The sequence below is a fragment of the Sus scrofa genome, chromosome 2 (genome assembly GCF_054392235.1).
Source record: "Sus scrofa isolate SSC_HxYL_T2T_F1_AM1 chromosome 2, Sscrofa_HxYL_maternal_Yorkshire_Landrace_v2.0, whole genome shotgun sequence".
Classification (NCBI taxonomy): domain Eukaryota; kingdom Metazoa; phylum Chordata; class Mammalia; order Artiodactyla; family Suidae; genus Sus; species Sus scrofa.
This window is the reverse complement of record NC_139384.1, coordinates 92,068,904-92,091,413: the sequence shown is the minus strand read 5'-3', so window position 1 is coordinate 92,091,413 and position 22,510 is coordinate 92,068,904. Positions and strand designations below refer to the sequence as shown.

General features: G+C 42.0%; 1 protein-coding gene and 1 long non-coding RNA gene across 6 annotated transcripts in view; one reads left to right on the top strand and one right to left on the bottom strand.

Annotated features, from left to right (window-relative positions):
• Window positions 1–12,042, bottom strand: part of LOC102158524 (uncharacterized) — a 30,866-nt gene extending 18,824 nt beyond the window's left edge. For 3 of the 5 annotated variants that reach the window (XR_014838015.1, XR_014838014.1, XR_014838016.1), the window contains exons 1-3: window positions 11,691–12,042; window positions 9,564–9,693; window positions 7,640–7,769 (exon numbers count right to left, since the gene is read on the bottom strand). This is a non-coding gene — a long non-coding RNA (uncharacterized LOC102158524). The remainder of the gene's footprint in view (window positions 1–7,639; window positions 7,770–9,563; window positions 9,694–11,690) is intronic. The other 2 variants (XR_014838018.1, XR_014838017.1) reach the window with 2 other exon arrangements.
• Window positions 12,043–12,122: 80 nt separating this feature from the next.
• SIMC1 (SUMO interacting motifs containing 1) overlaps window positions 12,123–22,510 on the top strand; it is a 74,061-nt gene continuing 63,673 nt past the window's right edge. Inside the window, exon 1 of the mRNA XM_005661476.4 lies at window positions 12,123–12,388. Coding sequence (XP_005661533.2) covers window positions 12,260–12,388 — 129 coding nt within the window. The 5' untranslated portion in view covers window positions 12,123–12,259. The remainder of the gene's footprint in view (window positions 12,389–22,510) is intronic.

Sequence of the window (22,510 nt, the reverse complement as noted above, 5' to 3'; positions counted from 1 at the left end):
GTGGGTTTGACCCCTAGCCTGGCACATGGGCTAAAGCATCCGGTATTGCTGTGGCTGCAGCTTAGGTTGAGACTGCGGCTTGGATCTGATCCCTGGCTTAGGAGCTCCAGATGCCATTGGGCGGCCAAAAATGAAAAAAAAAAAAAAAAGAAGAAAATTACACTTTATGCATACCTAATATTGTGACTGGAATTAAATTCACATTACACTTATAACAATAATTATGATGATGATGATTAGAGAGCACAGAGCCTTCCAAGACAGAGGCTCTATTTTGAAAACCTCCTGCTGGTAGGGAAGCGTATAAATGAGTAAGAACCTTTCATTAGTTGGCATAATTCCTTCTCTCTCTGGGTATCACCTTACTAACTAAAACTGAAAAGTCATATTTGCAATGCTAATACCCAGCCCTGGAGAAGGCCCACAGTTACCCATCAGGCCTACTGACCTCAGAGAGCATGACTTTCCAAAGAAAAAGCTGCCCAAGGGTCAGCAGTAGCTCCCAGTAACCAAAAAGCAAGGGTACTCCAAAGAAAAGAAAAGTTAACAACCACAGGCTGGCATCAACTTAGGGCTGAACACCCAACCCAAGAGTGACAAAACTTTTGAGGAAAATTCTAACATCAAAAATGAGAAAGAATAGGTGTTCCCACCGTGGTGCAGTGGGTTAAGAATTCAACTGCAGTGGCTCGGGTTGCTGTGGAGGTGCGGGTTCAATCCCCAGCCGGTGCAGTAGGTTAAAGGATCTGGCATTGTCACAGCTGGTCACAGATATGGCTTGGATTCATTCCATATGCCCTGGGTGCAACCACAAAAAAATAAAAAAGAGAGAGAGAGAAACTACGCAAAAGAGAGAAGTAACACTTAAGGAAATATAACTGATAGGGCAAACAGACTGGGCTCTTCTCTCCACTGAGTGAAGGTGAAGAAAGTGATTCAGAATGTCTTATACCTGAACCTCAGCTAGGACATTCACTAGACAAGAATATGCCTCTTTTGTACTCTGGCTCTATTGTGACAACCTCCCTTATGGCAAAGGATGACTAAGAGTCTAGTCATCTGAATGGGAAAAGAATAACATAGTGTATAAAACATATGGGTTTAAATATCAAAATATTTTCCCAGCATACCAAACAAAAGACTGTGGTGTGTATGTTACAATATTAATGTAACAAATGGTAGAATTCAAGATAAAAGGCACTAAAAAGGACACATAGTGATATTTCATATCAACAGAAGAACCACTGACAAAGAAGGATTGAATTTCTATATACCTCATGTTTGAGCTTGTAAAAATATAAAGCAAAATCTAATACAAATATAGACTTAAAGGGAACCCTCCTTCACTGTTGGTGGGAATGTAAATTGGTACAACCACTATGGAAAACATTATGGAGGTACCTTAGAAAAATATATCTAGAATTACCATATGACCCAGCAATCCCACTTGTGAGCATATATCCGGACAAAACTTTCCTTGAAAGAGACACATGCACCCTTTATGTTCATTGCAGCACTATTCGCAATAGCCAAGACATGGAAACAACCTAAATGTCCATCAACAGATGATTGGATTAAGGAGATGTGGTATAGGAGTTCCCATCGTGGCACAGTGGTTAACAAATCTGACTAGGAATCACGAGGTTGCGGGTTCGGTCCCTGGCCTTGCTCAGTGGGTTAAGGATCCAGCATTGCCATGAACTGTGTGTAGGTCGCAGACAAGGCTCAGATCCCGAGTCGCTGTGGCTCTGGCGTAGGCCAGTGGATACAGCTCCAATTTGACCCCTAGCCTGGGAACCTCCATATGCCAAGGGAGCGGCTCAAGAAAAGGCAAAGACAAAAAAAAAAAAAAAAAAGAAGGAAGATGTGGTAGATATCCCAGTCAGATTTGTTAACCACTGAGTCACGACAGGAACTCCGAGTTTTCACTTTCAATACCTAATGAGGAGTTCCCGTCGTGGCGCAGCAGAAACGAATCCGACTGGTACCATGAGGTTGCAGGTTCGATCCCTGGCCTCGCTCAGTGGGTTGAGGATCCGGCATTGCTGTGAACTGTGGGGTAGGTCACAGACGAGGCTCAGATCTGACTTTGCTGTGGCTGTGGTGTAGGCTGGCAGCTATAGCTCCGATTCAATTCGATCCCTAGCCTGGGAATCTCCATATGCTGAGGGTGTAGCTCTAAGAAGACAAAAAAAAGAAAGAAAAAGAAAAAAGAAAGGTTAATGTTTTATATGTGTGTGTGTATCCTCATAATAATCAAATAAATCCATATTTGACCAACAAATGAGAAGAAAAACCCACTTTTTCCTATTTGATTTTGTCTGACAATAACACAAAGGCAGAAAACATCTCTTCAGACAATTATTTTGTACAAAATGGTCTTAAAAACTCCATGCAAGGTGGCTCACTCAAGCAGTCCCAAAATGCCTAGTTTAATGCAGTGTCACTAGATAATTCCCATAAAACTAAGGTCGCCATCCTGGTTATTAATGTAATTTTGGCCTAAATTGGTGTCCTAATCCAATTATTACTCAAATCAGAAATGTAAAATTTCCTCACTCTACATATTCTGCTACACTTACTGCTAATGAACAAATTGTTAGGTACAAAAACCAGATTTAAGTAATTCATCCTCCCCCAAACACTTTCCTACACATGTTTAATTTGATGGATTGCTTGGTGCATAGTTTCTTTTGAACTCTGCTTCCCCAGGAGCCCACCAGGTCCATAGGTAACTGACTCAATTCTCCCACTTCTTTCCTCCATTCAATTCAAACTCAAGAGAACTACCATAATGCCAAATGTTCTTTTAAGGAGTATGTACCAACTCAAACAATTATAAACAGAAATATAAAGCCAACACTAAAACTGCATGGTCATAAAATGATTCAGAATGTGCTCATAATTTTTAAATACTATTATTTACTTTGAAATTACAAAGTTGCTTTTTTTCTTTTTTCCCCCCAAAGAATTCACAGATTCCCAGGAGATCTGCGCACACAAATAGAGAAGGAGATTGAGGATTTTAAGAAGCTTACTGATGAAAGCAACTAGGATGATAACATCATCAATTAGCCCAATAGTTCCACTGTCATTTAGAGTTGATTAATTAGCCTTGCAATTATGAGCAATGATTTAGTTCCTTTTTTTTCTCCCACTTGTACAGTTCCCTCGTGAAACAGTGCTATTTTGAAAATTTTGACAAAGACTTTGGCTTTAAGTAAGGAATTCTATTTCTAGACATCTAACAAACAGAGATTTGGTCCAGAGTACAAAGATGTAAGCACAAGAATGCTTGAAGTTGCAGTATGATGTAAACATCCAAAGTGTTCACTATTAGGTCATTAGTTAAATAAATCTTAAAATAATGTAATACTTTCCTCCGTAAACATTAGGTTTTCATACAAATTCTACTGAGAGCTATTGCAAAAGATGAACAGCCTAGGAGAAAAAAATAGTCAATGTGTATGAACAGACAGTTTCAAGAAAAAAAACTAAATGGCCAATGAACATTTTAAAAGTATCTCAACTTCATTCATAATAAAGTAAATGTAAATCAGAACAAGATATCAATTTTAATATAGTTGACTCTCCACAACTAAAAATTTTGATAAGCAATGCTAGGAAACAAGCACTCCAACAACTGCCAGAATGTTATTTGATGCAACCATTCTGGGTAATAATTTGGTAATTTCTATCAAGAGTAAAGCACATAGATCCTTTAACCCTGTCCTCATTGCTTAGGATTTTCTCTGTGGAAAACTTATTAAGATAAGCACATAGATACTCTTGTTGTTGGTAATAGTAAAATCAAAACCACACAACAAATAAACTAGCAAAACCCCAGGAACAACCAAAATTACTATGATACAAAACTGATTAAATAAATTGTAGCATATTCTAACAAATGACTTTTTTATGCAGTTTCAGAAATATAGTTATTATAAATTATAACTTGCATTTAGGGAACTATTCCCATAATGCATTAAATGAAAAGAAATCAAAGTAAATAACTGTGTATAGCATGACCTTTTTGTGTAAAAACAAACAAAAAAGAGAAAGATAGAAATATGTATATGTAAATAATTTGGGCTGTTTTGAAGGATTCACAAGAAACTAAGAAAGGCATTTGGCCTTGGGAAAATGAACTAAGAAAGAGAGGGTGGCTCTGAACTTTCATTTTTTATTTTGTAACTTTTTGTAGCATGAATTTTCTAATCTCATAGATACGTTTCTTGTACTTTAACAAACTGTTCCTTGTAGGGTCTCAGGGATGAGAGAACATGATAATACTCTTTTGTTTGCTTCTTTGTGCTTTTCTGTAAAGTAAGAACAAATCTGACACTATTTTTAAAATATTATCATGAGACAATAAAATGGATAATGTGGATCTACAGTCCCTGACACAGAAAACTGTAAAGACTTTTTTTTTTTAATTTAAGAAAGCCAACCGCAATACCATGTACATACTGTTATCCAATTTATGTAAAATTACGCGTTGGCACCTGTGGGTATTGACATAAAGAAGTGTCTGGAAAGACATTATCAAAGTGTAGTGTTGTTACATATTCTGTTCAGTAATCATTCTAAGTTGCCTTAATTTACTCAAAATGAGGATGTATAATCTTTGAACACAGAGGAGAGGACAAAATGTTAATAAGATCTCAGGCATCTATTTGATATCTCAGTCAACTAGAAGCTGGGATGGAAACAGAGAAAGGATAAGAAAATGATTTCAATACAGGTATGCACACTGAGAGGTTGCCTACTGAAGCAGCCCAGTGGCAAAGCTAGGAGTGGCCTGAAACTGGGAGATTATACCTGGAATCCAGCAAGGGGAACAGAGTGTTCCCTCGGGCAGGGAGAAACCTGAGCTGTCTAGCTCCAACATAAACAAAAGTGGGTCTGTAGGCACTGAACCTGCCACAAAGAAAAAAGAAAAATGGGGAAAGAAATTAAAGATGTATATCCGCCAAAAAAGTCCCTGTGTTAATCAAGCAGGAAGCTCTATTTCTCGGGACATCTTACTGCCAATCATGGTTTCAAATCTCCATACTAAAGCAGACTGCTCTGGATAAAGCTAAAAATACATGCCATCTTAATGAGTACATATGAATACAGGCAAAAATACAGGAAAGCTCTAGAAGAGTAAACGTGAAAGCACTGAAGAGGGGAAATTGGGATCAGGATGGGGGAGGTGGTCAAAGAGGCCTTTAACCTTGTCTATAACATTTCCATTTTTTAATACAAGCAAAGTATTCATATGTTTTTTACTGTGGTTAAAATATACATAAAATTTACATTATAGCCTTTTTTTTTAGAGTACAATTCGGTAGCATAGCACAGTCACAAGATTATGCAATCATCACCACTCTCTACTTCTAAAACTTTGTCACCAGCCCAAATAGAAGCTCTGACCTCATTAAAGAGCTCCCCATTTTCCCTTCCCCCAGCCCTGAATTTTTCTGTCCATCCTATTTTTCTGTCTCTATGAATGTGCCTATTCTAGATAACTCACATAAGTAGAATCATAAAATATTTGTCCCTTGGAGTTCCCACTATGGCACTATAGGATCAGTGGTGTCTTGGAAGCACTGGGGTGCAGGTTTGACCCCCACCCTGGCACAGTAAGTTAAGGATCTGGCACTGACACAGAGGCAGCTTAGGTTGCATCTGTGGCTCAGACCTGATCCCTGGCCGGGGAACTCCATATGCTGCCGGGCAGCCAAAAAAAAAAAAAAAAATGTCCCTTTGTGACTGGCTTATTATATTTAGCATAATTTCCTCAACTTTCATCCATAGTGTAGCCGATGTCATAAATTCCATCCCTTTTAAGGCTGAACAGAATTCTATTGTGTTGCTATACCATATTTTTGTTTATCCATTCATCTACTGATGAACACTTGAATACTTATTTCTACCTTTTGGTTATTATGAATAATGCTATGAAGATTGGTGAATAAGTATCTGAGTCTCTGCTTTCAATGTTTTGGGGAAAATACCTAGGAATAGAATTGCTGAATCCTATGGTAATTCTAACTTTTTGAGGAACTGCCAAACTGCTCTCCACAGCAGCTGCACTGCTTTACATTCCCATCGGCAATGCATGAGGGTTCCAATTTCTCCACATCCTCGCCAAAACTTCCACCCCAACTTTTTGAAATTTTTTTTTTTTCTTTTTAGGGCCATAACTGCAGTATACGGAAGTTCCAGGACTAGGGGGCAAACTGGAGCTGCAGCTGCTGGCCTACACCACAGCCATAGCAATGCCAGATCTGAGCCATGTCTGCAACTTGTGGCAGCACTAGATCCTTAACCCACTAAGCAAGGCCAAGAATTGAACCCACATCCTCATAGATACCAGCCAGGTTCTTAACCCACTGAGCCACAACAGGAACTCCTCCCTCCTTTTTAAAAAGTAATAGCTAACCTAATGGATGTGAAATGGTAACTTGCTGTGGTTTTGATTTGCATTTTTGCTTATTATTAAATTTTTAATTGAAAATTATTTTAGGAAAGAAAGGGATCGGGATTTTTCTTCATTCACAATCTTGAGATAGCTTCTTCACTGCTAAGCTCTGTGAGGACAGAGCCCAGGGCTGTCTTGTTGGCGGTTTCATACCCAACCCCTAACAAGGTGCCGGGCACATAACAGGCACTGATTAAATATGATATATATTGGATGAATAAATGATAGCATTAGTCTCCCAAATTATGTGTGAGTTGAGGGGAATAAGTCTATGAAGAAGTATCACTCTTAAAAAATAAACACACAAGTATTATTCAGCCATAAGAAGAAAATCCTACCATTTGCAACGGCATGGATGAACCTTGAGGTTAGGTGAAATAATTCAAACAGAGAAAGACAAATATTCTATGATCTCATTTATAACAAGGAATCTAAAAACACTGAGCTCGTAGAAAATGAGAGTAGAATGGTGGTTGTCAGGGTCGGGGGGTGGGGAGAATGGGGAGATGTTCGTCAAAAAGTACAAAAGTGTGATTTTAAGATGAATAAGTTCCAGGGATCTAATGAACAGCATGATGACTAAAGATAATACTGTATTATATACTTCAAAGTTGCTTCACTGTTCTCACCATAATAACAACAAAATGGTAATTATGTGAGGTAAAGCATGTGTTAACTAACCTTATTTTGGTAAATATTTCCCACTATGTACATATATCAAAACATCACACTGGGGAGCTGCTGTGTAGCACAGGGAACTCTACGCAATATTCTGTGATGGTCTGTGTGGGAAAAGAATCTAAAAAAGAATGGATGCGTGTACATGTATAACTGAATCACTTTGCTGGACAACAGAAATGATCACAACATTGTGAGTCAACTATACCTCAATCAAACTTTAAAAAATAAAGAAAATTGTAAAAATAAAAATAAAATTGTAAAACAAAAATTGCACAGTATACCTCAACCGTCACAATGCTATGTCAATTATATTTCAATAAATATGGAAACATTAAATAAGACAAGTCACCTAGGAGAAAAAGAAAAGAAACATACACATACATACTAACTTCTGAAAAAGACCTCATCATTAGTTTAGAAGTCTTAGGTAAACAGCGTATTTCAAGGCAGATGCAGGATGGCCAAGAAAACATAAGTGACACTACTTACAGTTTTAAGAAAAGCATCTTCAGGGCCAGTATTTATCCATCTGGGTTGCCAGATAAGGACGAGGAACTTTCAAGTGTACTCATATTACACAACCAGGGACCTTGTGTTTCCTGAGTTTCAGGCAGGATGGCTGATTAGAAAGATATATACAGTCAGAACACTGTTGTATTATTTCTATGCTTGAAAGTCAATTACTAACAAAAATCAATTTATCATAAATTCTGCAACACAGGTAGATAATTGAATTTTTTTCCAATTAGTTCATATATCCATGAAGGAACATTACCTCTTGTACATGGCAACCATCCATTGCATCTCTCTAGCTGAAGAAGATGGAGGCCATTCATCTTGTTCTCCACTACCTTTCCACAAGTTTAAAGTGCAGTAAACTTCCTCTCCGCACTCCCCAAGCTGACAATTTGTCTAAAAGTCACTGAACCATCGTCCTGGCAAAGCCCCTGATGCCCTGGGGGTGAAGGACGGGAGAGGAGAGCTAGTTGCAGAGATGGCACCCAAGATGGGAGCTGCTCTCATTCCCTTCCTCCTTGAGTTCTTATGCATGTAAATTCTCCACATATGAGTCAACTGGAGAGCATGAAGGTGGCTGAAACTTGGGGCCTTGCTGGCACTCCCCAAGAAGCCCCTCCAGACAAGGATCTCCCAACAATAAAAGGCCATATTTTAGGCTGCCCCTGGGAGGCGCCGGTGGGGATGTCTGGGAGAAAGAGTTAAAACTTGACCTCTGGAGTTCCTGCTGTGGCTCAGTGGGTTAAGAACCCAACTAGTTTCCAGGAGGATGTGGGTTCGATCCCTGGCCTCACTCAGTGGATTAAGGGTCCAGCATTGCCACAAGCTGCAGTGCAGGTCACGGATGCAGCTCTAATCCTAGCCCAGGAACTTCCATATGCCACCGGTGTGGCCATTAAAAAGAAAAGAAAAGAAACTTGACCATTACAGTGTGCAGGGGAGGCCCCAAAGAACAATAATGTGTCCAGTCCAGTAAGAGACCCAGTCCAGTAAGAGAGATGGCATCTAGACTCCGGTCACAGTGGGAGAACTGTTACTGAAGTAGCAATAACCAGAAGAAAAAGAACAGGCAACTCTTCCTGGACAGTCTTGCAGAGAACATTCTTTCTCCCTCCTCCTTATCCCTACTTGGGAGCAGCAGGAGCCAAGGGGAGAGAAAGAGAAGGACATTGGCCCTCTTTCCACTAAAAGCTGTTGAGCCACAAGTCCACCTGCACTAGGAGAATGGGAAGAGCTATGAATTAAATAAGAGATTAAAGATTTTAAAAGGGCAGGCCTAAGTCATTACACTTGGAATGGGACTATATTAGTTGCTGAAAGTGACTGCACGACTGCGGGACCAGAGTAGAATTTTTTTTTTTTTTTCCTTTTCTCTTTTGGCCACCCTGCATCTGATCCCTGGCTTAGGAATCAGATCCGCAGTTTCAAACCAACCCCAGATACTTCAGAGATAATGACAGATCCTTAACCTGCTGTGCCACAGTGGGAACTCCTATCCATCTTGTTTCTGATGCATTTCAAAGCAACTTGCAGACAATTATACTTCACCACTTAGCACTACAGCACTCATATGATACAGCACTCATAAATTTTTATGGCAAAATTTACTTACAATGAAATCACAAATTTACTATATCGTATGTTTGCTATATAAAATAACATTTATTTATATAATCTACAAAAATATGTATTATTATGTCCTGATATTTAAAAGTTCATAGCATGTTATGTTCATGTTCCCCCAAAATTAGTTATGTTGAAGTTCTATCCGCCAATGGAGCGGTATCTGGAGATGGGTTCTTTGGGAAGTCATTAAGGTTAGATTAGATTAGGGCATGAGGACAGAGCCCTCATGATAGGATTAGTGGCCTTACAAGAAGAGGAAGAGATCTCTCACCTCTCCCCTCTCCCCACATACGCCCACTGGGGAAAGGCCATTTGAAGATAAACTCAGAAGTCTGCAACTCCAGAAGAGTCTTCACCAGAAACTGAATTGGCCAGCACCTTAATCCTGGACTTCATAGCCTCTAGGAGTGTGAGAAAATAAACTTCTGTTTAAGTCACCAATCTACGGCATTTTGTTATGGCAGCCTGAGCACACTAAGACATAGAGTTATTAGGAAGCCACAGAAAGGGCTTTAATACATACTTTCTTCAAGATCACATTGACTGAGTGTGGAGGAAGGGATGAACAAGGACAAGAATAGATTCAGGAAGACTGGATAAGAGGCTAAGACAGTAGATTGGGCCAGAAGTGATCTCAGCTTGCCTAGAACCATAACAGTAGAGGCGGAAAATAGTAAGTGCAAGAAACACTTAGTGGGTAAGACAGACAGAATTTGTTGATGAAGAAAGGATAGAAACCAAGCATAAATCTCAGATTTCTTACTTGAGCAATTGCTGGCTGTTGGTATGACCAGCTACTGAGGTAGGGAACACAGAGGAGAAGTGGGCTTTATTTTTGGAGGGTGGGGTAGGGGAAGTTGAGTTTAGTTTTAGACATACTCAACTTGAGATGCCTATGAGATTCAGTAGACATTTGAAAAGTACATCTGGAGCTTTGAGGACTGGGCTGGGCTGGAGATAAACATGTGGGAGTCACCAGAATAAAAATTATCATTAAAGCATGGGAATGATTGAGATTGTGTAAGGAGTAGTACATGAAGGTCATGAAAACACCATGATTTAAAGGAGTGAGTTCCAGCCATAAAAAAGAACAAAATAATGCCATTTGCAGCAACATGGATGGAACTAGAGACTCTCATACTAAGTAAGTCAGAGAAAGACAAATACCATATGATTATCACGTACATCTGGAATCTAATATAAGGCACAAATGAACTTTTCCACAGAAAAGAAAATCATGGACTTGGAGAAAAGACTTGTGGTTGCCAAGTCTGCCAAATTCCTGACAAGGGGAGGAGGGAGCGGGATGGACTGGGAATTTGGGGTTAATAGATGCAAACTACTGCCTTTGGAATGGATAAGCAATGAGATCCTGCTGTATAGCCTGGAAACTATATCTAGTCACTTATGATGGAGCATGATAATGTGAGAAAGAAGAATGTATATATGTATGTGTGACTGGGTCACCTTGCTGTACAGTAGAAAATTGACAGAATACTGTAAACCATCTATAATGGGAAAAAAATCATTAAAAATAAATAAATAAATAAATAAAGGAGTTAGAGCAGCAAGTGTCAGCTGAGACTGAAAAGAAGTAGTAACAGAGGTAAAGAGTACCAGAAGCCTAGATAAGTTAAATAAGCTAAATGTTTAATCGCATTTGGTGAAGACAATGAATCTCTTCACCACAAAGATGGTTTCACACCATCAGAACATCCGAAACCAGTGGGCCACAGACCAGTGGTTTTCATTGCGTGGTCCTCAGAACAGCAGCATCCACATCACCTGGGCACTTGTTAGCAATGAAAACTGGGCAGCCTCACCTCATACCAACTGAGTCAGAATCCTGGGGTTGGGCGTGGCAATCTGTGTTTTAACAAGCCTCTGGGTGATTCTGATGCTTACTAAAGTCTGAGAATTGCTGCTCTAGGCAGTGCTAAAAGAGCACCTGATAACAATTGCTTAAGAAACCAATCCCCTTTGCATAAACACGTTTTCCTTTGGATCTCTTAATACGTTTCACCAAATTGCTAGAGCCTGAGCAGCAACATTCTGTGTCCACCCCACGTTTATTGTAACACAGATCCCATCTGGTCCTCTGACTACCTACCACTTCTCCCTCCACTGGGTATATCTTTTTTGCTCACTCCTAACATGTAATTATTTATGATGTTTGCTCCTTCATCGCTTCTCTCTGTGCATTTTTTCAATTTCTGATCCTGCTACCAACTGAACAAATCTCTAAATCTCACGGTTTAAATTTGTGAGCGACATAGATTGTTGGTGAAACCGCACTGGTACAACTTGGGGGAGTCATTTGGCATCATTTATTGAAACAACAGAAACATCGCCTTTGACCCAGTAATTAGACTTCCAAGAATTGATTCTACAGAGGTACCTGCACATGTGTACAAAGAAGTGAAGCCTCTCTCCCCACACTCGGCCAGAGGCCAGCTCAACCACTCTCAGTCGGTGGCAAGGCCACCCTTTACGCCGCCAGTCCGAGGCCAGGTCCTACCCGGAGGGCCTCTCTCCCGGGGTCTCAGTTCACACCTCACTTCTCACTTCAGTCAGCAGCTGGGGAAGTTCTCACAGCCTCACCGTTCCGCGCGACCGCCCCCAACACCGGGCCAAGCCGGCTGCGACTTGATTTTCTCTCTCTCTCTCCCTCTTTTTTTCTCCTGAGTAACGAAGGACGAGGGCCACCGCCAAGCCCCGTGACCGCGGCTCCGACCGAGCGGAAGGCTACCCGCAGCCAGGGGGAGGGGCTCCGACGGGGCGGGGCCTGGCCGACGGGGCGGGGCTCGGGGCGGGAAGGGGCGGGGCGCAGGGTGATGGCCCAGGTTGTCGCCGCCGCCGCCGCTGCCGCCGCCTCAGCCACAGGAACTGAAGTCGCCGCCGCTCCCTTAGCTGCCGCCTCCTGGGTCGCCGGCCGCCCGCGCGCTGGCTCGGCCGGGACCCGCAGCCATGGAGGACTTCATCGTGATCTCGGACGACAGCGGCTCCGAGAGCTCCGGGGGGAATCGCTCCGGCCGGGCACGGAGGCTCCGCCGGGCCCTGTCCCGGACCCCTGGCACGCTGCCCCGCCGTACCGTGGTGAGTGAGCGAGCCGCCTCTCGCCCAGCCCCGCCTGGGCTGGAGCGCCGCCCCTACTAGGGATACCCGCGGCCCGGCCTGCCGCCTCGGGCTGCCCCGCGGCCCGCCCCTGGGCGCCTCACAGCTGCAGCCGCTTCCCGCCTTGCCGCCTTCCCGGCGTGTCCCGCCCCGAGGAGCGCGTCGGGCCCGGGCCGGGGTAGCCAGGCCTCCCGCGCTCCGGGCTCAAGCCCGAGCAGGCTGAGGCTGGAGAGTGGGGGCCGAGCACATGGAAGAGGTCCTGGCGCGCCTGGTGGTGGGGGTGCTGGAGCCCACAGCGGGCGGAGGCCGGGCCGCAGGCTTCCCCGATCTTTGGCAGGACCGGTGGCTGGGGGTCCGTGGGGACGCGAGGTCCTGAACCTCGAGGCGGGGACGCGGGAGCGTGTAATTGTTTGGCTTGTGGTGGGTACAGATGTATGCAGGGGAGGTAACAGGAGCCCAGGCTCGGAGGGAGGGAAGCCAGGGCCTGGGCCAGATGGTGGCTGCGCTCCAGGGCCTGGCAGCGGAGTGAGGGGCCCGATTTTGGAGTTGTGCGGGGGGCGGGGGGGTGATTTATTTCGCTGAGCAAACATTCACCAAGCTCTAAAGGGAGGGAAACATCTCTCACGATTTCTTTTTCCTTCAGGCTCCTTAGTCTTTGTCCTTCCTGAGGTGGTGAATAAAACATCTATGTCCCTGCCTTTCTAGAATCCTCCACAGATATTTATTGAACCCCTACTTTGAGCCAGATGCCCTAGGAGCTCGGAATATGATGGAGAACACAGCATCCGTGGCTCCTGTCATAGAAGGTGATAATCAACAAGTGGCTATTGAGTACTCAAGGGATGGGAGACGGCGTTCTCTCAGGAGACTCAGCATCAGACTTCCAACAATCTTCCCAGCCGCCCAAAGCCACACCCCAGAAATAACAGAATTGTCACGCTGACGTCATTTGTAAAGGCCTTCCTTCATATGCAAATACACCGTCCATACTAATCTAGTTTCTGCTTCTCCAGTCCCCTTCCCACAGAGAGCCACTTCTGTGTCCCAGGTGTAGTTAGTGCTAAATCTAGGAGGTCACTGTAGAATGAATGGCATGCAGAACTAATTAACTTTCGGTGCTATGTTGCCATGGTTCAACCAAGAGGGATTCTCAATAAATTTGAATAAAGAATTTAGGTGAGATGGACAGACGAGAGATTTTCAAGGTAAAAGTGACCCAACATGGGAAGTGAAGGGATGTACCTACTGCTGTGACAGTATGGGGTACATACTAGATCCACACAAAAAAATTTGTTGGAAGAAAGAATGTTTGAAGGAATTTGAATGGGGGGGCATGGGGAGAGAGCAGTTCAGACAGATGTTTGATGGGTGAGCAAATACAATGGGTGTAGACTTGGGGTGGTGGGAATGCCAAGTTCAAGAGGACTTGAACTCTGGAGGAAAGTCATAAGAGGAGAGATTTGGTAATCTAAGTAGAAAGGAGCGTTGGAGACCTAATTGCGACTGAGATAATCAAGGAAAAGAATATAGGAAGGAAAAAATAACTGCAGAATAACTCCCAACTGCCTCTCCCAGTTCCTCTTCTTTCCTGTTCCTCCTCTCAGTCCCCCTTTAACTTTGTCCTTCCAGCCTGCTTCCATTCCTGCCAATCGATGTCCGTCTTCCCTCATCCTGGTCCAGCTTTCTTCTTCAAGTGCCCAGATGTGTATACGGTGATCCTTTATATACATACATGGGGCACTCTCAAACTGCCCCCCTCCCCATGAGCACCCAATCAAGCATTTTGATGCGGAGCTTTTTTTTTTTTTTTTTTTTTTGTCTTTTTGCTATTTCTTTGGGCCGCTCCTGCGGCATATGGAGGTTCCCAGGCTAGAGGTCGAATCGGAGCTGTAGCCCCCGGCCTATGCCAGAGCCACAGCAACACAGGATCTGAGCCAAGTCTGCGACCTACACCACAGCTCACAGCAACGCCGGATCGTTAACCCACTGAGCAAGGCCAGGGATTGAACCCGCAACCTCATTGTTCCTAGTCGGATTCGTTAACCACTGTGCCACGACGGGAACTCCATGATGCAGAGCTTTTTGAGTTGAAGAGAAATGAAGGTTAATTGCCAGAGTAGTACTCAAAGTAAATCTGGCTTCTCCAGATATTTACTCCAGCTTTCAAAAAACTGCAGGCTGGTTCTCCTTTTACCTTCATTGCAAGTTAGATAATGGTGGTAGGATAACCACACAAAGATCAGAGGCAGTAAGAGACTTGCAAGGTTATAGAGCCTAAAGCGCCTTTGCCCAGGTTTTCCTCAAGGCCTGGAGGTCAGAGAAACCTCTGTTCAAATCAGGAAACTTCTCTCACCCCCCCGACCCCATAACAGCTGTGTGAGCTTTGGCAAGTTCTGTCATCTCTCTCAGCTTTTGCACTTGAGAACATTAATACCTACCTGACAGAACCATTAGAAAGTTTTAAATGAAGCAATGCAAGAAAAATGCCCAGCATAAATGATAGCTTTTGCTACACTTTGTGCTGTTTCTCAGGCCTGATCTTTCCAAGCTTGGCAAGCGATGAAGAAACAAGTTTTGTCACTTTTTTTTTCCTTTTTTGCAAAAATTGACTGTGGGGAGACAACTTGCTTGAATTCAGGAAATCAGAAAGTGATCTCCAGTGTTGAAGTTTATGTTTCTGAACTCTTAACCCAGACTTTAGACTTCATTAAGTTGATGAAATGTATCTGTGTTTTTTATAATATTTGTTGGATTTTTTCCCACTTATAAAAGCAGGACATGTTCAGCTAAGTTTCATTGACCTAATTACAGAAAATTTAGAAATGTGAATAGAAGAAAATTTAAATTGCTCTTAACCTCACCATCTAAAGATAACCAATGTTAGAGTTCCCTCGTGGCTTAGCGGGTTAAGGATCTGGCATTGTCACTTCTATGGCTCTTGTTCCTGCCGTGGCAAGGGATTCATAACTGGTCTGGGAACCTCTGCATCCCACAAGCACAGCCAAAGAGGGGGGAAAAAAATGATAACCAGTGTTAACGTTTTGAAATATGCCTGCCTAAACTTTTATCTGTAAATGCCTGTGTGTGTAGATAGTATCCATGTGTCTTGACCCAAACATATTTTTTTTGCAAAAATGAAGTCTTGCTATACTTCTTTTTTTTAGCTTGTCTTTTTCTCCTCATATACTTTTTATCTTTCTGCATCAATAAGTACACATTTTCACCAATTTTTAAATATATTTAATTATACTGATTTATAATTACATTTATCTTCCATAAATTGATATCATACTGCCATTTATAAATTTTCTTATAAAGAACTCAGTGATGGAGTTCCCGTCGTGGTGCAGTGGTTAACGAATCTGACTAGGAACCATGAGGTTGCAGGTTCGATCCCTGGCCTCGCTCAGTGGGTTGAGGATCCGGCGTTGCCATGAGCTGTGGTGTAGGTTGCAGACGCGGCTCGGATCCTGCGTTGCTGTGGCTGTGGTGTAGGCTGGTGGCTACAGCTCTGATTAGACCCCAGCCTGGGAACCTCCATATGCCGAGGCAGCGGCCCTAGAAAAGGCAGAAAGACCAAAAACAAACAAACAAACAAAAACAAAAAAAAAGAACTCAGTGATATAGCACAGGAAAATCTACTGAAAGGTTTGTAATACCTATATGGGAAAAAAGAACGGATATATTTATATGTATGACTGATTCACTGTGCTGTACACCTGAAACTAATACAATATAGGAAGTCTACTCCAATAAAATTAAATTTAAAAAAAAAGAACTTGGAAATTTCCTCATAAATAATCTTTTTACTCTTGTTCAGTGGTTTGTTTAGGATAAGTTCCTCTTCTGAGATTGCTGAGTTTAAAAGTATGCCCTCTTTTGAGGGGTTTTGATGTACATTTTCAAATTCCTGTAGAAATCATGAACCAATTATATTCTCACCATGCCCCTTTCTCCACTAGCTAGACCCTCCTAGATATTGTCAGTTTACTCAGTGAATATTTATTGAACACTTACTGTATGCCATGCACTCTTGTAGGTGCTAAGACTACAGCTGTGAACAAAACCAAGTCCCTATTCTCGTCAAGGTTTCATTTTAGTCAGAGGGAAACAAAGAGTAAACAATCATATGAATGTCATGTCAGATGATATACTGAGTGTTAGGAAGAAAAGTAAGGCATTTTTGTTCTTTTAATCTTTGGTGATTTGATAGCCAGGATCTGTGAGCTGTTACAGCTTTAATTTTTTTTTTCCTTTGGCTCTGATTCATTCTCTGATTACATACTTATTGAGTACATGCTCTGACCCTGGGTACCAAAGGTGAACAAAATGACATTGGTTGAGAGAGATATGCAATAAACAAACAAGTGAACAATATAATAAGAGAGTAACTTCCTTGGGGTTGGAAACATTAAATCTTGTTTTCAAAGAGGGTCTCTGAAGAGTTAATATTTGATCTGAGAACAAAATGACAGAACAGATTTGTTAAGAGACGGTCTTGGGGAATCAAGTAGCAGCAAAGAGTACAACAAAAACAAAGCCTTGGAGCTGGGAATGGGCATAGCTAATTGGAGGAATGGAAAGGCTAGAATGTGAGTGAAGGAAAGAATTGGAAGAGATGAAAAGTAGGTGGGCTCTGTTATATATGGCCTTATAGACCACAGTAAGGAACTTGGACTTTATTCTTATGTAATTAGAAATCTTTGAAGGCTTTTAAGCAGGGGAATAACATGATCTGATTTACATTTATAAAAGGTGACTCTAGGAGTTCCCACTGTGGCATAGTGGGTTCAGAATCAGACTGCAGTGGCTCAGGTTGCTGTGGAGGTGTGCGTTCAATTTCCAACCCAGTGTTGCTTGCAGCTGCAGCTGTGGTGTAGGTCACAGCTGCAGTTTGGATTTAATCCTTGGCCACGGAGCTTCCATATGCCACAGATATGGCCATTAGAAAAAAAAAAAAAAAAAGTGACCTTAGCTACCATGAGAAGAAAAGACTGTGAGCAAGGTGACCATATAATTTATCATTCAAATGGGCATTCTTCTGCAAATGAAAAGAGGTGCTAACGGGACAGGGTGTCAAGCAACAGGTGAAAACTGAAACTGTTCAAATTAACCAGAAGTATGGTCACCTTACAGTGAGGGGACAAAAGTGGAATCAGGAAGATCCGTCTTGGAGGCTGCAGTGGTAATCCAGACCAGAGATAATGGTAGCTTAGCCTAGAGTATTGGGCAGCTGGGAGACAGGAGGGATATGGAAAGAATTTATGAAGTAAAATCAGCTGGACCTGATCCTTGGATTTGTTTAATGAGCAAAGGAAGGAAAGTAGAATGATGCACTGCTTTTGGCCTGAGTGACTGGATTCAAGTTGGTGTCATTCACTGAAAGACTTGGAGAGGAACAGGTTTGGAGAAAAGATTCAAGAGTTCTCTTTGAAAAGTGTTGAATTTAAGATGCCTGTGGGATAGCCAGCTGAGATGCCAGGTATGATGTTTGTAGTGAGTTTGGAGGCCAGGGAACAAGTCCTGACTAGGGTCACAAATTCGGGGTCATTAGCACATAGGTTGTAGTAAAGTCATTGACCTAGATGAGGTCATATAGCTGAGAGTCTACAAGAGGAAGAGCTTCTAGGATGTAGCCCTAGAGCATGCCACAGCGCCCAGCCCAGGGGAAGGCAAAGGGAGGAGGAGCAGCTAGTGAGGTTAGAGTATGTGCTTGGCATATAGCATAGCTGGACATCTTGCTCATGTTTATTGGAGATAGACATATTGGAGATCTCTCTCTTTCATGTATATATACACACACATACATATAAATATACATACTTATATATGTACACTGTGTGTGTATGTATGGTGTGAGAGAATTGTCTGTTCTTGTCCTGTTGAGGCGGGTTTTTTTGTTTTGTTTTGTTTTGACTAATTTGTCAGTTTTACTTAGTAAAGATGTTTTATAGGTTGAATTGAGTCCTCCAGAAGAAGTGTTGAAGTCCTCACCACTTCAGCAGGTGGCCTTATTTGAAAATCGGGTCATTGCAGTTATAATCAGTGAAGATGAGATCATGCAGAGCAGGGTGGGCCCTTAGTCCCGTATAAGATATGAAGGAGAGGAGGAACACCATGTGAGATGGGAGTTATGCAGCTGCAAATCGAGGAACATCAAGGATCGCTGGCGACACCAGAAGCTAAGAGAAAGGCACAGAACAGCTTCGGCCCTTGAGCCTCTGAGGAAAGCATGGTCCTGCAAACTCCTTGCTTTTGAACTTTTGAGCCTCCAGAACTGTGAGAAGATCAATTTCTGTTGTTTTAAGCCAGCTGGTTTGTAGTAATTTGTACTAGGAATCTAAAAAAGCTCCCTGTGTTATCTAAGTTACATTCTTTCCCAACTTTGTGTGTGTTTGTCTTCTTAGGGCTGCACCACTGGCCTGTGGAAGTTCCCAGGCTAGGGGTGGAATCAGAGCTGCGGCCACAGCGAATCAGGATCTGGGCTGCATCTGCAACCTACACAGCAGCTCACGGCAACGCCAGATTCTTAACCCACTGAGCAAGGCCAGGAATCAAACCCGCATCTTCATGGATCCTAGTCAGTTTCGTTACTGCTGAGCCACAATGGGAGCTCCCTCTTTCCCAACTTTTTATCTCTTTGGTTTTCTTTACAAAGATTTTACCTTTTTATGTACTCAATTCTGTCACTCTTTTCCTTTTATGATTTCTTTGTTGCCATACTTAGAAAGGCTTTCCTCACTTCTAAGATTATAAAAATAGTTTTTATATTTAATTCATTAATCTGCCTGATTTTAGTCTAAAAAAATAGAATCATAATCTAATATTTTCTTTCAAGATGGTTATTATCTATCCTTTTTAGCCAGTGGTTTGAAATATTACCTTTATCAATTGATAACCTTTGTGACTATTTGCGGACTTTGTGTTCTGGCCTTATTACATGCTGTTTTAATAATAAGCAGAGGAAACTTTTTTTTTTTTTTTTTTTTTTGTCTTTTTGCTATTTCTTGGGCCGCTTCTGTGGCATATGGAGGTTCCCAGGCTAGAGGTCGAATCGGAGCTGCAGCCACCGGCCTACACCAGAGCCACAGCAACGTGGGATCTGAGCCACGTCTGCGACCTACACCACAGCTCACAGCTATGCCAGATTGTTAACCCACTGAGCAAGGGCAGGGTTCAACCTGCAACCTCATGGTTCCTAGTCGGATTTGTTAACCACTGCGCCATGACGGGAACTCCAGGAAACTTTATTGCTCTTCTTTTTAAAAATTTTCAGCTAGTTTGCCATATTCTTTCAGATAACTTTAAAATCAATTTTGGTCAACTTCCAAATAATTTTTACTTTTTGAAATTGAGATTATACTAAACTTAGAAATCTATAGTTTATAATGTTTTATTTAATGAAGTTTTGTATTTTTACATAAATATTTGTGTATCTTTTTTCTTTGTTTTTTGTTTGTTTGTTTGTTTAGAAAGATTTTTCCTGTCCTGAGAATATTTTCCTGTTACTTCCTTATTATTATTATTTTACTGTCTCATTCTTAGTATTTATTTCTTTAATTCATCTGAATTGTTTTATATGGCACAAAGTATACTTACCATTTTCCATATACTATATTGCCTTATTTCTAAGAGAGCACTGAATTTGAGACTTGCTATCAATTTAAGAGAGCTTTTCGGGAAAAGAAACTACTGCTTGAAATATTTACACTGTTAGATACATCTTGATTTGCAGATGTATGAAGGAAACATTCTGGATAATAGAATATATAATACATGATAATCAATTGTCTGAGAATCATTTCCTAAAGAGTTAATTTGAAACACATTTTTTTTTTTTTTTTTTTTTTTTTTTTTGTCTTTTGTCGTTGTTGTTGTTGCTATTTCTTGGGCCGCTCCCGCGGCATATGGAGGTTCCCAGGCTAGGGGTCGAATCGGAGCTGCAGCCACCGGCCTACACCAGAGCCACAGCAACGCGGGATCCGAGCTGCGTCTGCAACCTACACCACAGCTCACGGCAACGCAGGATCGTTAACCCACTGAGCAAGGGCAGGGACCGAACCCGCAACCTCATGGTTCCTAGTCGGATTCGTTAACCACTGCGCCACGACGGGAACTCCTGAAACACATTTTTTAACACCATATTATTTTATGCGTTTGTATTGGTTTTCTGGGTTTTTTATTGTTTCATGTTCTCAATGCCAGAACTTTACTGTTTTATTTTTACAGTTTGATAATATTTTTTGGTATCTTATAGAGCAATTACCTCTCCTTGCTTCTTTTCCCCCCCAGAATTTCTTGGCACCTGTGACCATTTTAGTCTTCCAAGTGAATTTTAGAATCATCTCATCATTAGATCAAGGTTTCTTTGGGCCAGATAATTCTTTGTTGTGGGAAGCTGTCCTGCGCACTGTGGAATGCTTAGTTTAGCTGTCCCGTGCACTGTTTGCTATAACGGGTTGACTGTGTTAATCGCGGTGAGCATCACATAGTAAAAGCTGGCATTTATGCTGGGTGTCATGTTAAGTGCTTTGCAAGGATTAACTCATATAATCCTCACTGCAGTGCCATGAGGTGGGTACCATTGTTGTCCCTATGTGATAGATGAGGAAACTGAGGTCGGTTCAACAAGGTACTAATTGGTAGAGCAAGTTTGCCACCACTAGTGATCCTGAAAATCCTGGAGTGAACTTGAAAACCTCTCACCAGGTTTCCAAAGGAACATCCTCTGGGGATGCTAGAAATAAATAGTTAAGTGGAAAAAAGCAAGTTGCAAAATATAATTCTATTTTTCAAATGTATATTTTTATCAGAATAGACCCACCAGGGTTTTTAATTCCAAAAATTATTTTTTATTTTTATTTTTATTTTTTTTAGGGCCTTACCTGTGGCATATGGAAGTTCCCAGGCCAGAGGTTGAATCCAAGCTGCAGCTGCCAGCCTGTGCCACAGCCACATCAACGCTGGATCCCAGCCATGTCTGTGATCTATGCCATAAATTGCGACAATGCCAGATCCTTTAACCCACTGAGCCAGGCCAGGGATCGAACCCACATCCTCATGGATGCTAATCAGGTTCTTAACCTACTGAGCCACAATGGGAACTCCTCAAATTGTTTTTTAAACTTTATCATGTACTTTAAAAATATTTTTTAAGTTGCCTTCTATTTCTCAATCCCTTCTTTCAAATATTGTAAGTTTACTGCTGAACACAGCCACATACTTAATGCCTCAAACATAATAGGTGCTCATTAATTATTTACTCAAGGAGAGACAATTTTATTACTGGTTTCCTAAGGAATCCTTTCCTCCCGAGATAAATTATGGTACAGTTATAGCAGAATACCCTCTGCAGGATGGGGAAAACCAAAGGGTAAATAATGGCATCCATCCCAGAAAAGTTTTTTATAAAGATTTGGGGAACTGAAAATATGAATATGTTATAGAGTATAAGGAAAAATTCATCTACATTTTAAATTTAAAACATCAAATGTAGGAGTTCCCATCTTGGCACAGCAGAAATGAATCAAATCCAACCATGAGGAACCATGAGGTTGCGGTTCAATCCCTGGCCTCACACAGTGGGTTAAAGGATCCGGCATTGCCACAAGCTGTGGCCTAGGTCACAGCTATGGTGTTGCCGCGAGCTATGGTGCAGGTCACAGATGCAGCTCGGATCTGGCATTGCTGTGGTTGTTGTGTAGGCAAGCAGCTGTAGCTCTGATTGGACCTCTGGCATGGGAACCTCCATATGCCTCAGGTGCAGCCCTAAAAAGCAAAACAAACAACCCCAAAAAACAACAAAAAAAGATCAAATGTCAAACCAATTTGGATCTTAAATCAAGGTCAGTCCCATGTAAGCCTGCACATCACTTACTCCGTTCCCTGTTAACAGCATTAAGATAAAATTCCAGTAGTTCTCATTGTGTCTCAGTGATAACAAGCCCAACTAGTATCCATGAGGATGCAGGTTCGATCCCGGCTTTGCTCAGTGGGTTAAGGATTCATCTGGTGTTGCTGTGAGCTGTGATATAGGTCACAGACGCACCTTGGATCCCGTGTGGCTGTGGCTGTGGCTGTGGCTTAGGCTGGCAGCTGCAGCTC